The sequence below is a fragment of the Thermobia domestica genome, chromosome 15, assembly GCF_964235325.1.
Source record: "Thermobia domestica chromosome 15, izTheDome1.hap1.1, whole genome shotgun sequence".
Classification (NCBI taxonomy): Eukaryota; Metazoa; Arthropoda; class Insecta; order Zygentoma; family Lepismatidae; genus Thermobia; species Thermobia domestica.
In genome coordinates, this window is record NC_137468.1 from 25,013,975 (window position 1) to 25,031,796 (window position 17,822).

Genomic DNA, 17,822 nt, shown 5'->3' on the forward strand with positions numbered 1-17,822 from the left:
TTATTATTTTTCTGAAATCCGAGAGTAAAGAAATAACCTAGAATGACCTTCCTTAATATTCAGTTATTCATCGTCTAATTATGTTGTAGTGTATTATTGTGCTCAAGTTTTGTAGTTGTTGGCAACGCTGATGGAGTGGAAGCTTGGGAGGAGTGTTTTTTTTTTTTTTTTCCTCCGCTGGTTGAGTGAGATGCTGGCTGCATCCGCAGCTCTTGGAACATTCATCCGTAACTTCCGCCAACAGCCTTTGGCGCTGTCGTCACGTGAATGCGGTGGGCGGAGACTAAAGCGTGACGGAACACACGAAGTCATTGGGTGGAATGCGAAGTGCGAGGGAGTCCACTGACATTTGGAATAGTTCGCGGCGGCAGCCGTGCTTATGGTTTATCTGTTCTCCGCGGTCAGGGGGGGAGGGGCAGTAGGGGAAATCACTTAGGTTTCCTCGGGGGAAGGTTTTTATTTTATCTCTCTAATTTAATTTAACGCAACATTGTTTCACAATAAATTTAATGACTGTTATGCCATATATCCAGTTACACAGATTCTACAAATCAATTTTTCATATACTAAAGGGAATATGATTTAATAACCAGAACCATCTTGTCTTAAAATTATGGACTGGAAGTAGATGACACCCGTGTTTGTATACTTCAATATTGTCCGAATACTTGATACTTGGTTATAATGTGGTCCCCACTCTTTTAGAGTGGCGATACACGTTACTAAACGTCTGCGATACGCGTCACACTTATTTGATTTTTATTAACAAGAATATTAAATTATGATGGTTTCTATATAGTACTGACTCTATGTTGTACCGAACATTGTTCTTGCAACTGAAGGCACACAAGTTTGTCTGAAAGTTTATTTTAACTTAATCATTATATGCGTTATAATTTTTAAATTGTAAAATTTCGCGACACATCAGCTGGGAATCACTGTGGTAATGTAAAATTTAGATATCTGCTTAATTTTACAGTGTGTGCTTTCCAAGACTTCGATACTAGTTTCTTAATTGCAATTAAGCTTAACATATGATTTTAAAATAATTTGGTTTATGCAACCAAAACTCCATATACTTATCCTGTCTGTTTGTGTGTCCGTCCGTTCAGGAGACAACAAATCTCAAACAGACAATAATCTTAATTGTTTTTTTTTTTTTCAATCCTGAATCTAGGACTTATAGATGCATTGTCAAGTATAATAGATACGTGTGGAACTTTACAGTAATAAATGACTACGTGAATCTGTATTTGGAAGAGCATAGTTTTGATTCCTAAATAATCGTGAATGAAATACGCATAACTATTTTCACAGCAAAAACAGATCTTTGGTTTCCCATTTATAAATATAAATGGAGAAATATAAAATGTGCATCTTTTAGGAGACAAATGTGGCTTCATACATCCTTGTGCAAATTAATAAAATAAACGACATTTTGTGCTGTGGATCATATATTCACATAAAACAAATTTACATATGCATAGATGTGTACCTTTGACATAATAAACAGTTGTAATCTCTGTGACACTGAGTCAACAATATTTTTGCACTTTGGCCTGCGTGCATTATTATGGAACCACACTTATTTAGAACGGAAATAAGTTTGTCTTTTGTTATGCAGTCCTCACTACTGATTTTATTCTTATAAACAAATCACAAATTTTCGAACGGGTTTCGAATTCGGTAAGGTTCCAGGCCAGTCTAAGACGTTCACCTCCACCTCTTCGAAAAATTATTTGACTAAGTCTTGCTGGAAGATGGCAGATCCATCCCGTTGAAGCGTATTGGGTTCTGAAGCCATTCTAGACTAGAAGCACATTTTATATCTATTACTGTTCATCATCCTTTCATTGGAGAACCGTTCCTGACTTTCAGCTCCCGAGTTCGATTCCCGACAGGAGCTCATGTTCGGATTTCATGTTAAGCTGCAGGTCCCCATCTCATATAGCCTCGCTGCTGAAAGGAGCGCTGAACTTAACTTAAATGGATTCCTAGCCCACTGAAGCAAAAGCATCCCTAAACATCGTCTATCGTGGGTGTTCTACTTTTGATGTGTATGTTTCGGTGAAATGCTTTGTCGCCTGACGACTGTGTTGAACCCTCGCAACCTTTGACCAAAAAGTGGCTCTTACCAGAGGACAACACTTTCTCCAATCGTCCTTTGTTCAATTTCTGTATTTTCTTACCATTTTAGACGTTTCTCCATTATGGCCTTTTCAGTATTTTTTAAAAAAATAACCTGTCTACCTTGCTGCCACCTTCCAACAAACGTCGAGGGATGGTTAAGAACATTGACTTCCTTCTCGAGCAGGATCTTTTTGAAGGTCAAAACTTGTTTTAATTATGTGGACCAATTTTATTTGCTCGTAACGAGTAAGAGTCATCTTTAGCAGTTGTTGCGTATTTTTAACCGCATTTCCCTTTCATACGTGAAAAAACTCAACGACACCGTCTTGAGGTTAAACATTTCACAGTACTTTGGATAGCAACAATCTTTCGTTGGTTAGCAAAATGTTTCTTGGACTGGTATCCATACAACGTTTTAAATATAAAAATGTAACATGAAAGAAGACAGTGAGCCTTTTCAGACAATAACAATGTTGAATGCATCAGAACCCACCCACAAGACGTTTTAGAAACATTTTTTTAACTTCTGAAACAAACAAAATAAAACGGACAATAAATTAGAAGCTGCAAAAATTCGACTTTGCTGCAAATTGAAGTTTGATTCCATTACTTTCCACAAGGGTATTGGATGTGGAAGAAAGAGTTCCAAGATTTTGAAGAGAATGAACATAAAATATATGTACGTGTTCAATGATGATAATATAATTTAATTACTATTTTATATATAAAAAAATCCTTGTCGGGCGCTCCAGCCTGCAAGACAACTTTCATTTAGTATGTTGACTGCAGAATGTTTAGTATTTCGTTGTTTTCTAAGTAAAGTCGAGAAATGACCGCTCCTTTTCGCTTTTTAACATTACAACACCCAGAGTAAAACAACCAACCGCCACTGCTGTAAATGAATAATTTAAATTCTCTCGTACTAGTTGTTAAGCTAAATGAAAGCAGTATAGAGTCAAGATGTTATTTACTTCTCGTACTTGTTCTTGTGTTTTAATCATGCTGAATGCAAGGGTAGCATAATTCACAGTGAATGTAAGAAAGATTCTCATCAAAGTGTCAGCAGGCTGTCCTTGAGAAGAGGCAGCGAAGCGAGATTAGCAAAGGCACGAGATTCGGGTTGTGGAAGTCCCATAATGCTCTTTGCGAAAGTCCATACCTCAACATTGAGAGTAAAGTAAGTCGTCTTCATTCATTAAATCCTGAAATAAAAAGAGATTCAGAAGTTAAGAAATAACTGTGAATAACCAGAAGAAACAGAAGGCAATTAAGAAAGAGAGATACGTATACAATTATGCTCATCTGAACGTATTTGAAAAATAAAAATAAAACCGTTAGGACGAGACATTTTGTTGTGGGCTTCCTTGTTCTCGTGTGTGTGACCCAAAAGTTAAACTATACTAGATATTGTTTCAACAACTGTACGCTTTTTATAGGTTGCCAACGATCAGAATTATATTCTGGTGCAATATCATTTATATTGAAATACTTATTTTAACTGTTTAAATGCCTGAAATAACACAATTTTTAGAAATATACAAATATACACGAGTTATATTTTTCTGTTTAATGGCTACCATTTCACTTTGAAAAACTATGTGCATTTGTAGAAGTAAACCTTTTTCTCTTCCTCCCAAATCTAGTGTTCCCCACGAGACAAGAAATAAGGTTTTTCTCGTGTGTCGTTTTGTAATTTATGTACAGTACAACCTCGTTTATCCGGCCTAACTGGGACTGAAGGCAATCCGGAAAATATGGATAATAATCGAAACAAATCCTTAAATAAGCAGATCTACTGTGCATTAGGATAATTTTCACATAATTTCTTAACAGAGAATTGATCCAGTGTCTTCCATTTCAAACACACATGGCATTTGAATGAAGCACTGAGGTGTTTTCTTAAGCTTGACAAAAAGCATTTTATGTACAGTATTACTATAATTTATTGTACAATGTATGGAGGAATTGTACATTTAATCAAAATAAAAAGCGAACGCTTGGCATATTAGTTACGTTCTTGCTACCATAGTTAAAAATTATTATCTATGTATACATTAAAAAAAAATCTACAAATCTAATCCGAATTATCAGGAGAGCCGGATAAACGAGGTTGTACTGTATAACATTTATGTCTTACAAAAATAATCTAGAAGTGATAATTAGCCATCCGCGCCACAACAGATCCACGAAGGTGAGAGTAAAATAATAGTATTTAAAAGAAATCTATTGTTGGAGTATGATGTATAATGACGAGTATCTACGTACGTTGATAAATATTATATTTGTATATTCACTTCATCAATTCTATTCTGTACTGTATACTGTAAATCGTGTAGCACTAAAACAGTGTTTGAGATTACGAGTTGGGTGAACTAGTGTTGTCCACGAGATTCGAGAAATTTTTTAACCTTGCGTTATCAAATGTCGTTTAGCTCCCCTCTTCTATGTTGTTAATTTTTAAGGATCGTTCAACTTTCCAATTTTGTCTTCTCTCAGTCACTTCTGTTTTGAGTATGCCTGACGTAACAGTTTTCGCGTTAATACCATCCATAAATTCAAGCCTTTTTTCTTCATTCTTCCATAAAGTACTACTTTGGTCTACTATTGAATCAAACATTTCATTCTTTTCTAGATCCTCATTAAAATGTTTAGTGACCCATAAAAGACACTTCTTTTTTTCTTTTTCTAAAAGATGCTTTTGCTATTCCTTTTTTGCTTTATTTTCTGCTCACATTTCATGTTTTCAGTGATAGTATCACATATACACCAAAAGTAGTAACTTATACTGTAATTGATACTACTTGTCCTTTCTGACAGCTCGCTGCGCGCACGTGCTGCTCAATGCTGTGTTGCCAGCTTTTGCGTTGTGTATTGAAACACGAAATTATTCACTGCAAGTAAATCTCACTTTTATAAAATTAAATGACACAAAAGGGAACTAAAGAGAATGCTCTCAATAAACAGCAGGTCCACTACTCAAGTTGGCATTCCACTAAAATAATGTGCGTTTGTTGATATTCAAATTGGCAACGTGGGGGCGCGGTGGATCAGTGGTAGAGCGTTCACCTCCTCCAGTGCTTGAGGTCCCTGGTTCGATCCCAGCTCGCGCCGTGTGAACTTTGTGGTGGACAAATACCTTGCTTGTGAGTTTTCTCGGAGTTCTCCCGTTTCCTCCCACTTTCTTCATTCCACCATTTCATTTATTTCTCATCATCACCGTCTTCTTTAGCCTAGCCGCCATACGCGTGGGACGTAAAACTTAAAAGATTTCATTTTTTTTTCATTTCAAATTGGCAACGTGCGGAAAGGGTGGAATACTTAGCATTGCAACACGAGAGAAGTTAGCTACTATAATTGGCTGAACGTGCTGTTGCCACACAAACAGTTCTTCTTACCTGATTGTTATGAACACGTGCAGGAAGGAAAAAACACAGGAAAGCAACTGTCAGAAAGCACAAGTTGTATCAAACGGACTGTAGTTCTGTTTTTTTCCCCTCCAACCTCTATAGTGCTCCATCCCCCCCCCAAAAAAAAAACATTGTCAGTCTTTTTAGGATTAGGAATTAGATTTCTGGGCTTTCGACATCTATGGCCATGTTAACCGTCACGTATGAAGGATGATGTCCCTCGGTGATCACACTATCTGAGGAAAGGGAAGGAAGAAAGCGTCCAGGAACCATTATGTTGGGTATCGTACAGGCATTTGCGTGGGATAAATGAGGAAAACCTCCCTCAGGATGGCTGACCTGAAAAAAGCTTTTACACTTTTTCGATGAGTATCTGCAACGAAAATTGAATCCGGGACCACTCGCACCAAAGGTGAGCGCGTTAGCAACTACTAATATTTTTTTAAATCCTCTTTTCTTCAGTTTTTCCTCAAACTTGTTACCTTTGATTAATTTTAGATTTATTTTTTTTTTTTTTTTGTATGGGTTGAACATTATCCAAATAAGTTAATGAACTAAAAAGATGGTTGCCAGTATTTATATAACTTAAAACGAACGTCTCTCTTTTACTATATTCATTAGTCTCGAGGGTATTGTTTTCTGTAGCCATGTTTAATCAATCTGGATATCTCAGTAGCTTCGTTTTCAGAAATCAAACTTCGAGTTGATACATACAAGAGACTACTAGTTTTGATGAGTCGTTTATCATGCGTCCTGCAAAATATGTACGAACCCTATAAGGTTTTTATTTTTGCTTACAAATTATTGTACCGTATCAATCAACCTAAATTATGTTAAATTTGGAGACATGATGTGTTCGATTTTTAATCGGGGGTGTTGTTTTTTGGCGGACGAATTCTGAAACTATAATTGGATAGCTGGAAGATTAGGGAGTTTAAAAGTATAATTTAACAGTTGAGAAATGCATGTCACCCGAAGTAATACTGCGACAATGCTTATCAAAGTGCGATTCCAGGTCATATGAGTTTGTGGTGGGCAAAATTATGTCCGTGGGTTTTGTTAAAATTTATCCTGTTTCCTCCCACATTCTCATTCCACCAAATTAGTTCATCATCTAATAATTAATTAAAACTAACTCTATGGCCTATGGAACCCGGAGGTTCAATGCCGCGCTTACAAATGCTCTTCATTGATTTCTGTCCTTAACCAACTAAACCCAGTTTCTATTTTGTACTCATATTCTGCAAAATCCATCATATTGTCCTCCCATCTGCACCGAGGTCTTCCTAATGGTCGTTTTCCGATTGGACTTCCAGTTAATAGTCTATCTTCAAAGAGTGCCTACTTTCTTCCATCTGGCTACATTGCCTACCCACTTGAACCTCCTAGATTTGACGACCCTAACAATGTTTGGTAAACCGTATAAATTATGTATTTCGTTGTTATGAAGTTTCCACCATTCCCGTTTCTTGTGGGTACGAATATTCATTTACTTCACGATTTCACAGTCATTTACTTCCATTAACCGTTTCCTTTCTCGTAAAGGACATAATTTGTTAGACGTCAAATTAAGTACACTTTACAAACTTGATTCGTTTTTTTTTTTTTTTTAACAGACTTGTTGATGTGACCTTTATACAGAATGATAGAGCTATTTCCCTTCCGCCTTTATTCCAGACAGTTTTTAATGTGCTTTTTCTTGCATTATGAAATTTGCTGTGTATACATATTGTGGTGAGTAATTTAGATATGTTTAACCAAAGGAAAGGGATACGAATTATTCTGTAGGAGGGGAGGCGATGTGTCCTGTAAATATTCTACTATAGAAGTATTACCACTCGGAACCTACCTAAATTCAACTCTGGTTATGTCTAAAAATATTGCCTGACCAAAACAATTTTCAATTTTAGAAAAATAATTTAATGAATAAAATTTAGAACACTCGTATAATAGAATGTGTACTCAGTTGAGAAGCAGTATTTGTTTGCTTTAGTTAATATTTTTTTCTTTCTTTGTAGCATTGCAACATCAGAACATTAATTGTATGGTTTTCTCTTTTTGTTTTCTCGGAGCTGAAACAATAGGTAATATTTATAGTAGATTCGTGCAATCAGATATAGTACTGAATTATGTCGGTAGGTGGCAATATTATGCTCACTAGATGGCTGTAGTGGGCTCTCAAGCACTATCGGAAACAGGTGCAATGCAAACATGTTCTGAGTAGCAGGACACAGGACTGCCAATAGAAGTGTAAGCAGGATTTGTTGCTGTTAATTTTAAACTTTTCTCTCTCTCTCTCTCTCTTTTTTTTTTTTTTTTTTTAATATTTGTTAATATACAAAGATATAGAAATCGCGAAAAGCGTAGCGCGACTTCAATTCTGCAAGCGGTTTCATAAAGGATTAAAAAAAAAAAAAAAAAAAAAAAGACAGTTGACTACACTGAACTGATGCTGCGCGTGGATATTTCCTTCCCATCAGCCCCTTTGGTTCTCGAGGGGAGAAATCCAGAAAACTAACTTCCAACATCATTCGTAAGCTGAATTACAAGCTCACTGAATACGTAAATGATTCGAATATTCCTATAGTGTCAACCTATACTTCAATTTAGATAGACAATTACACTTGAATATCCGATTAGCTCCGAATGTCATGCAAAACGTAGTACAGTTTTGAAATTTGGATAGTTGTTTTGTATTTTTTGTTTTAAGACTTCCAAACTATGCTATGCATAGTGATAAGTCTGTTCGTCTCTTAACATACAGTATAATCAAGTTTTTTTTTTTTATTTTTTTTTTAAATCGATTCATGTTCCGAGAATAGGATCCACTTCTCCATAAGCCTCTGCTCAAACCAGAAGGGCATTCCTGGTTTTTGTATTGATCTCTATAGAGCATAAACAATAGGACCGAGCTTTTCCTCCCAAGAACGTTTTGTATCGAACTTCATCCCTGTATTACCGTATAACATGAAGCGGTTAAATTTCTACCATTTCCGATTTCAACACCAATGGACATAGTGCAATAACTAATAGATACCTCAAGAAGCAGGTGTTTCATAAGTATTCAGTGCCAATAAGGGTTCCATCTACTTCATCCCTGTATTACAGTCGTTAATGATAGAAATATGCTACTTTTGGTTCCAATATTGATTTCCATAGAGCAGAAACGATAATATGAGGCAACAAACTTTATACATTGGGTGTTCTAAAAAGGTTATATATATATATATATATATATATATATATATATATATATATATATATATATATTCAGTTTAACGTCCCACGATTATGCCTTTGAAGGTAAGGGAGACTATTAGGCAAGTGAACGATGATAGAATGGCGTAATGAGAAAAGAAACAGGAGTACCCCGAGAAAACCTACAGACACTATGTTGCCCATTAGAACTTCAGTTGGCGGGGGTTCGAACCACGATAACCCGATTGTTGGATAACTTGAAGTACTGGAATTTCTCAACAGAAGAACATGTTTTCATGAATAAGCTGCATTTGAGAGTAGAATGGCCTACTGGGTCACCAAATCTCACATCAATGATTGTCCAATAAGGGGGATAATGAAAGATCAAATTTGTTGAAAGAAAATTTTGATATTTGGAACTTTAAAAAAATATTACGACAAAATTCGAAAACTTTTTGTCCCAAGAAAATTTCTCCCTTTTGTGCTTGTTTTTTTCTAACTTTGAAAAAGTTTGTTTATATATCTGTCTATCCGGAAGGGAAAAATATCAAAGATGTAGCCCGCGGTGGTCTATATGTGATACTGGTTGTATCGATCATTGTTGTTTTTTTTTTTTTTTTATAGTTTTCTCTAGCGGGCCAGTGATCTGAAATAAAAGTAACTCTCAAATTTAAGAAGATTGGCCACCCCCTGATGTAGAGAATAAGAAGTTAGGAATCTAGTTCCTTAATGGAGATGATCCATCTACCGGAAGCGGCAGGAATCAATCATTTCCGGGTTCAACGTACATTGCTATAGAATGAAAACGGTAATAGATAGCGAAAAGCGGTTTCTTGCATCCCAAGCAAATATTCCACCTGCACAACAATTTCTTCACTGAAACGGGAAGTAGTAGAGATCTACCCATTTCCGGTTGTTGGTTTAAATATTGAGAAAATACCATGCAATGCATCAAAACTCCTTCTCTCGATGTACACGTGCTACTTCTGCTCATTTTATTTTACATCCCATGATACTGCCCATCAATTAAAAGGAGACGATGGGAAAGGAGGGTGAATTCTGGAAGGACAACACACACTTGAGCATTTAGCGGATTTGAACCCACGAGAGAAATGACATCTTTCAATTTAATGTTCCATACTTAAGCCCTTTAGGGTAAAGGAGACGGATGATTAAGGTAAGTGAATGGTGGAACAATTGGTAAAATGAGAATGCAGGAGGAAACGTAAATACCCAGAGAAAACCCACGAACACGTTATTGCCCACTATAAATTTACTTGGTCGGGGATCGAACCACGAACCCTATGCACCAGAGGTAAGTACTCTCTGCCACTCAATCACCGTGCCCCCGAACCCTTCCACGAAAGAGACAGAGAGAGATGTCCTGCGATATCCAGCTTAGTGGTTTATAGGCTAACTCCAGCTCTATTTTCTGAAGATGTAGTCTTTGCATTGAAAATTAGAGAGGATACTTTAAGCACAAAATGTACAAAGTATGTGAAGAAAATGTAAGAAAATATACATTAACCCTTTAGGAACAAGTTAGAGGTTTATATGTTTGTGTCGCGCCTGTCTCGAAAGGGTTAATGCATACGTCTTACTTCGCATTTGCTTCGTGCATTTCCTCAAGGTTGTCGTGCGTATTTTTTATGCGCATGGTCCAGAGGTCGACCCTTGCTGGTTTACTTTCCTCGAATATGAACCTTTGAGTAGTTTGAATCCCACTTTAATTTGTAAGTCACGTCTTGTATAGCCTCGGTGCTGAAAAAGGCGTTGAAACAACTAATTAATCAACCTTTTAGTGTATTTTTGTTAAATGACTGTCTGTCTTATGTATTTTATAGAATAAATGCAAGCGTTGTCACAATGATTTTTTTTTTTTTAAATAACATTTTGCTTCTTTCTCATAGTCTTTTCCGAGTAACTTTTTTTTTTTTTTTTTTTTTTTTTTTTTTTTTTTGGATACTAGTAGCGAAAATGAAATGTTAGTGAATTATCTCTGTATGAAAGAAGTATTGAGTGACTGACAGATTGATCTACGCCCAGGCCAGATCCCTTAAATTGAGAATTTCATATTTTATCAGCACATAGGATTTATTCAGAGGAAAGATTTTTGGAAACTCGGCGACACAAGAGGGATTAGAGGTGGCAATTATTACATTAAAATGCTCACATCTCGAAATATCTGAAGGTTAGAGATATGAAATTTAATCTTTGGACTTCTCATTTTAAATAATTAGGAACGTGTTTCAGCGATTATTGGTATTTCACATATAAGAAAAAGAAAAATAAGTAGGAAGGAAAAAGGGCGGGCAATATGTTATAAAATGTCCACATCTCGAAGTCTCCGAAAGGAAGAGACATGAAATTTGATATTTAGACTTTAGAATAATTAGACACATGTTTAAGCGTTTTGCATATTTGATGTAGAAGTAAAGAAAACGGTTAGGAAGGGAAAGGGTGTAGGATTACAGTCTGTAGATAAAAGTAGTAGTTCTGACTGACTCCTCTGCGCCAAACTGTTTGAGCTAGAAACTTAAAATTTGGACAGTGCATGGCATCTGTGACGTAAGATAGCACTGAAGAAGGATATTTGAAAATTCGGCATGTAAAGAGGGATGCTGTTTACAATTATTATAATAACATGCCCATATCTCAAAAATCTTTAAATTTGGTATTTGGACTCGTCACTTCAAACAATTAAATCGTATATCAACGTTTATATATGGCCTAGAAGGGAAGAAAGGAAAAGGAATGGGAGTTGGTTTAGTAAAATGCCCATACGAGCTATTCGGATTCCATGTGAGACTTCCAAGTTCATCGGTACTCTGTAGGAGGAATGCATAATATTGCCCGCAATAACATAGGGGCGTTTGCTAGTATGACCACATGGAATACCAAGGCTTGTGTATTTATATGTATACTTTGCTTAACTTCTTAATGCATTTGAAGGCACATGATAAATACTGATTTATTATTTCAATGTTCTCAATATAATAAGAGGAGTGCAACTTAAATTCGAAGATTTGGTTTTTGCAATTAGTATCGAGAATGGGCCTAGTAGACGTGAACGTTTCAATGAAGTGGCTGCTATAAAATAGAAGATCCTTGTATTTTCTGTGATGATTCATTGGTGGAAAATTGAGTTCCAATAGAACAGAAGCAAATCGGTTTGGATGTGTCAATATATGCGTCATTGCTTATCAGCACAGATCGAATTTTCTGAGTAATTTATAAGAAAATGTTATTTTATGAAGGAAGTGGGAAAAGTCGTCACGAAAGTTGAAGTATTAACTGTCACCTATCATGTAAGAAACTCCTTTTATACCGTTAAAATAGATGCAATGTGCTTTGACCTTTGGTGAGATATATGAGTATTTATAATAATGAACTTGAACGTTCTTCGGCTTAGTTGGTCTGTTTTAGGTGAGTTACTAGTTAATTTAGGTTATTTTAAAATGACACAATTTTGAATTATGTAAAGAGTTTCGAAGTACTTCTGAAAAATGATTACAAACATGAAAATGCGTTTGTAAACGAGTGCAGTATTTCTGACTTCATTTAAAATCACTTGGCAGCCGTATATGGAACATTTTATTCGACATTTTGTAGTAAATATCTGCAGTATTGAAACCTTATTTTTGTTAGTTCAATTTCCGCGCAACAATAGTGGAGCTTTTCAGAGAGGCAGGTGTCTAGATTATTTCAATTGGGTTGCATATGACATCCATGCAAGTATTAGGTCAGAAGTGAATGAATGAATTATAAGGATAGTTAACACTAAATTGTTTAAAAATTGAACTGCAACTAGTGAGTAGTATTAACATAGGCTATATTCACTTTATATAGATTTAAAGAATTAAGTGCTAGAAGTTGCGGAATAACAGGTACCACTTATTTTTATTGCAGGGTTCCGTTAGCTATGGTCAATTTTCCTGTATTCTTTCTAATTTTATTTATATTCAGTAGTAGTATGAAGAAGATCATTGTAACATTTTAGTTCCAAAGTAGAAACAACATTTTGTAGTCTCAGGTTCGTTGAGGGCTTCCGCTAAATTTACAATTACATACGAAAAGTTAACGATAATATATTGATTTGAGTAGTAGCCCCTATTCATGGCAGACACGAAATTGTGCCCTTAAGTATTTGATATCGTCAAGATCAGTTTACAAGTGAACAAAAGAGAACATTCTTTGTGGTCTGCAACTTTGAGGGTTCGAATCTCGTGGTTAACAGTTCTGACTGGAATCACCCTAGGTTTTGTTTCAGATCTGGATTACCATTATTGACTTGTTTCCAGCCTAATTCAAAGCCATACTCAAATCGGGGTCATTAGAAGTACAGCTCCTCTCGAAATTCTCAAATATACTCAGTATTTTTGTGAGTCCCTCAAATAAGACAACTGTATTTTTTAAATAGACGGTAACACCTTTAAAAAATATATAAATTGTTTGCGTTCTACTGTAGAAAGGCTCCGAATACTATATCTTAAAACTTCTCTTTAAAATACATTAGGTTTAGAAATATAATTAATTAAAGCCTAGTAAGAACCTAAAAGAGAATTCAGTAGATTTTGTATTATTAGAACTAAGTTATAATATGCATTTCAGAGGCACTTTCTTCAAAAATGTTCATGGCTCATTCACTTCCAGCCCCACCCCAAGTACGCCACTAACCGTACGTTAATTAGCACTTGTAAGTACAGTAATTCTAAATATGGAGGCGAATACTACGCTGACATCTAACATCTATAACCTATTTCGGAGTAAAAATCGTTTGATTGGGGACTTGCTTTTTTTCCGCCTTCTGTAGGGATCTTGAGTGCACTGTGTGAGATTCAACGCCGTTTTGGAGACAACTGTTTACCAGATAGAAGCCTGGCAACACCTTTTCTACCCCATCTTCGCCACGCCCTTCTTTTCACGAACAGTAAGTTGGATATGAATTGAAAAAAAAAATGTCTAAGTTATGCGTAGAAGTAATTGCACTGCTTTTTTCTGTTGGACGCACTTAGAACAGAGTGAGAAGTTGATTACGTAGTGTAGTTAGAAGGCTTGCGAAATGAGACGTGACGGAGGACGCGGCTGTGTGTGACGGGGCTCTGCAAAGGTTGCCAGAGTGAGTCGTGGTTTTGCGGTGAAGTAATCAAGTGGTTTAGAACTGAATGCCAAAATTAGATAGCACCAGGCAAAGAGTATCATTGAAATCTTCAAAAGGATTTCTTAAATATCTTTGCATGTTGTTTTTTTTTTTTTTTCTCCTCAAGCATATTCACATTTGTTAAATGACTGCACAAGAAGTAAAGTAGCGGTTGTGAACTTTTCTAAAGTTGAACAGTTTTCACAGTCAGTCAAATACCTATTTTTTTTAATGTTTTCAGAAAATTTCACACCAGGAATAGTTTCCTAGTTACTATATATATAATACATAATATTACTGTTTCCTGCTTAAGCCAGAATTAAATCGAAGACAACAAAAGGAAATATTTTGTATATTTAGAAGACATATCTTGACAGTGGATGACATCTTGAGATTAGTAAGGATTTCACTAACTAAAAGTTATGTATATAAACATGTTACCACTAAAACAGATTACATTTCATAATAATAAAATCGGAAACAAATATCATACAGTACAGGTATACTGTATTTATTTAATGATGTATCTACACCTCTGTTCTTCATTTAGTGGAGCTCCCTCGTGGCTAAGCGGTTAGCGTACACACCTTTGGCGTGGGAGACCCGGATTCGATTCCCAGCGGGAGCTCATATAGTTCGGATTCCACGTTAATCAGTAGGTCCACGTCTCATATAGCCTCGCTGCTCAAAGGGACGCTAAACTAAAACTCAACTCAACTCTTCATTTAGTTGCCTAACTTTCTGTGGGATAAGTCTGCCTTTTCGGGTTAAAAAGTGATAAGTTATTTAAACCGACTTCAGAAAATGTTATTTATGGACGACCTTGGATGGATAGGAGGAGAAAAAAGAATTTATATGAATTAGAACGTGCATTACCTTTTCACTGTGCCCAATGGCAAATAGTTTTGTAGGCCCTACGTTCTACCGGGCGAAGAAGAGGACTTTATTTATTTATTAAACTTTAGAGATCCTTTACAGTACCGAAACTATATAAAGCGAAGACATACAAATTTAAGGTGAAATCCGAACCGCGTAATGCGATTAATTTTTTATTGCTCGCCCACCAGAAATGAACCCAGGATCACTTGAACCAAAGGCATGCGCGCTAATCAATAGACCAGCGGGGAGGACGATTCTGCTAATGCTTTGGATCATTTGGATCATTCTTAGCTACTTTAAACCACTTTTTATCTAAATGTTCTTAGCGTTGTAGTCTTATCCCATATAGTAGCTGGAAAAAATAATTGTGGGATCCTCTGAGGATTCTGAAGTGGAGACAGATTCAAGATTTAACAGTTACTGCATATTGTATTCACAGCGTATTTTGTGTACATGTATTTTGTCCAAAAAACTAAAGTATTAGTGCGTAGACGTACTGAAAAACTAAGAATTAATTCATTGTAGAACAAGCGCAACGTGTTTCCCTTAGCAACACAAAGTCACTTTTAATATTTCACGGAAATAAGTCATGATTCAGTTAGGTATCATTTTCTTTTATTTTTCTATAACTTCATTCTAGTTGATCTGAAGTAATTTCAAAAATTGATTGTTGACAAAAATGTTTACTTAATTGTGGCGTCTTACATTGAATCAATATCATCACTTGTAAAACTCTCTATTAGTTGCTTTGTAATTTTGAATTAGTATATAAAGTAGGCTTAGCTAGTTGATCAATAAGCAGAATATAAAGAGTTTACGAGCATAGTGTAGCGTTGAATGTACAGAAATCAGCCTAGTACCTTGTAACAGTCTAGTTGAATCTATCTGCTGAATACTGTTAAGTCTTGATAACATATGACCTTAGAAACACTGTAAATAGTATGTGGTTACGTAGCAAATCAGATTAAATGGGCTACAGAGATTTTGCATCAGCCTCACAATTCTATTAAATGGTTTGCAGGAATAGTTTTATGGTTGGCTCTGAAAGTGTTGAGATATGTGCAAAAACAATTGTAATATTAGTTGGTTATTAACTATTATCCAGTAGCATCATGATATTGTGCAATCATTGTCAGGCCACGTGTTACAAATTAAGAAGTTTTTGTGCATTGTGTTCCTCACCATTGTCTTCAGTTTAAAGTATGAATTATCCACTGAAAAACCTTTTCTTTCTTCTACCATACCACTTATCACATTCTTCATAAGACTATTTCTTTTCAGACAATTCTCATTACTTTCTTTTCTCTCTTTTAATTGTCTTCATCGTTGTTCTTTTCCCCTGTCTTCAACACTGCTTTTTCAGCAACCCGGGCAGTTCTTCGCTATATCCAAATTCAAAAATGCATCAGAAGATCCAATATATTTCAAAATTTTTCTTGTACGCTTTATATCAGGAGAATTGCATACTTAGGTATAGTTTAACCAAAGCCAAACTATTACTTAACTCAGTATAATGTGGGTATTCCTTAAAAAAAAAAAAAAAAAAAAAAAAAAAAAAAAAAAAAAAAAGGATTAGGGGTTGTTTAAAAATTTTGTGGCTCCTGATCCAAAAAACTAATTCTTGGCCAAGATAACAATCCCTTTTGATTCATTTTTTAAAATCATTCCAAAAATTCTTGTTTTTATCTTGTCTTAACACTAGAACGGCGGTGTTTTTGATACTCTCTAGAACGGCGGGAGTGGGTCAAAAATGACCCATTCCATTTTTATTAAACATTTGTATTCTTAACCACTAACATTTATTGGATAATAAAACGTGACTGTCATTCAATAAAACAAAAAACTTTTTTGAACTCTAGCTTAATATTTATTGATAAATGTGTTTTTTGCCAATAATACAAATTTAGGAAACGCTATTTTTTCTGAATATAATGTTATTACAATTATATTATTGAATGTATTATATACAATGTCAGTTTATTATATAGTAATGTTATATATCATTCTAATTCCTAGATAGGTATTATTCTTAGATAGTTTGTTCAAAAATGTTTTACTAATATGGTTGTAATACGCATCTATGCATTTCTATAACTTTCCCCTCCCTATTTAGAATTTGTGGAACCTGACATAACCTAAAATAGCATACACAGTCGTAAACTTGTAGTAGTTCAAACCAGAAAAAGTCAGTATAGAGTGATTGTTTTATAAATAAGATTTGCTAGGTTCTAATCATGAAAGCTCTGACATGAAAAGAATTGTAAACTACCTGTTTTTTCGAACAACTCTTCTAGAGATTCTACTTCTTTGGTTGAAATATAATTTATACAAATCTAAGAGAAAATAAATTGTCTCCCATTTAGACCTCTAAACTTTTTGGTTTCGGTAGCTTTGAAATTTCTGGTTACGCCACAGGCTAATAGTCAAAGAATTCTTGGTAGCGCCGGAAATTGAACTCGGGATCCCTCAATCCGTGCTTAGCCACGTTCACCACTAGACCAGCGGGGCGGTCATATAGTGGCGATCACAATGAGAGCTTCGGATTTCTTCTCCCAACCCGTCTGGTATATAGGAACATTGTCCCAACCCGTCTGTCATCGTGGGAGCAGTAGACCAAGTCCTCCCTTCGGGGAGAGGCCTCATCCAATAGTAGATCGAATATGGCTGTGGTTTATTTATTATTTATTTGTGTTATAAACGTCTTCTCATGAAACATTTCAACATAGTGATACCAACACAAAAACACACTAGCTATGTATTTTCACAATAGCATGCAAATTGTTTGCATTTTTTTTTTAAATGATTGAAATTATTATGAATATTTTGTTACGATGTAAGACATATAATTTGTGTTTAACAACAACAATAACAATAATAATAATAATAATAATAATAATAATAATAATAATAATAATAATAATAATAATAATAATAGTCTTACCTATTTTACGACGCTTATTTGCAGAAGTATGGTTTTCTGTGCTTATCTTTCCTCTTTCAATATTTCATTCGAATTATCATATTCGTTGTTATTCGGTACTCTTCATCTGAAGAAATATCAAGGCATT

The 17,822-nt window shown here is 35.2% G+C and overlaps 1 protein-coding gene across 7 annotated transcripts in view; it reads left to right on the forward strand.

Moving 5' to 3' along the window:
- Window positions 1–17,822, forward strand: part of Tlk (Tousled-like kinase) — a 221,741-nt gene that overhangs the window by 78,264 nt on the left and 125,655 nt on the right. For 2 of the 7 annotated variants that reach the window (XM_081741435.1, XM_081741439.1), the window contains exons 1-2: window positions 12,107–12,161; window positions 13,549–13,665. The exons of 3 other annotated variants lie outside the window; for them this stretch is intronic. In XM_081741435.1, coding sequence (XP_081597561.1) covers window positions 12,122–12,161; window positions 13,549–13,665 — 157 coding nt within the window. In that variant the 5' untranslated portion in view covers window positions 12,107–12,121. Of the gene's footprint in view, window positions 1–12,106; window positions 12,162–13,548; window positions 13,666–17,822 lie in introns of those variants that run through there. 2 more of the 7 variants (XM_081741436.1, XM_081741437.1) reach the window with 1 other exon arrangement.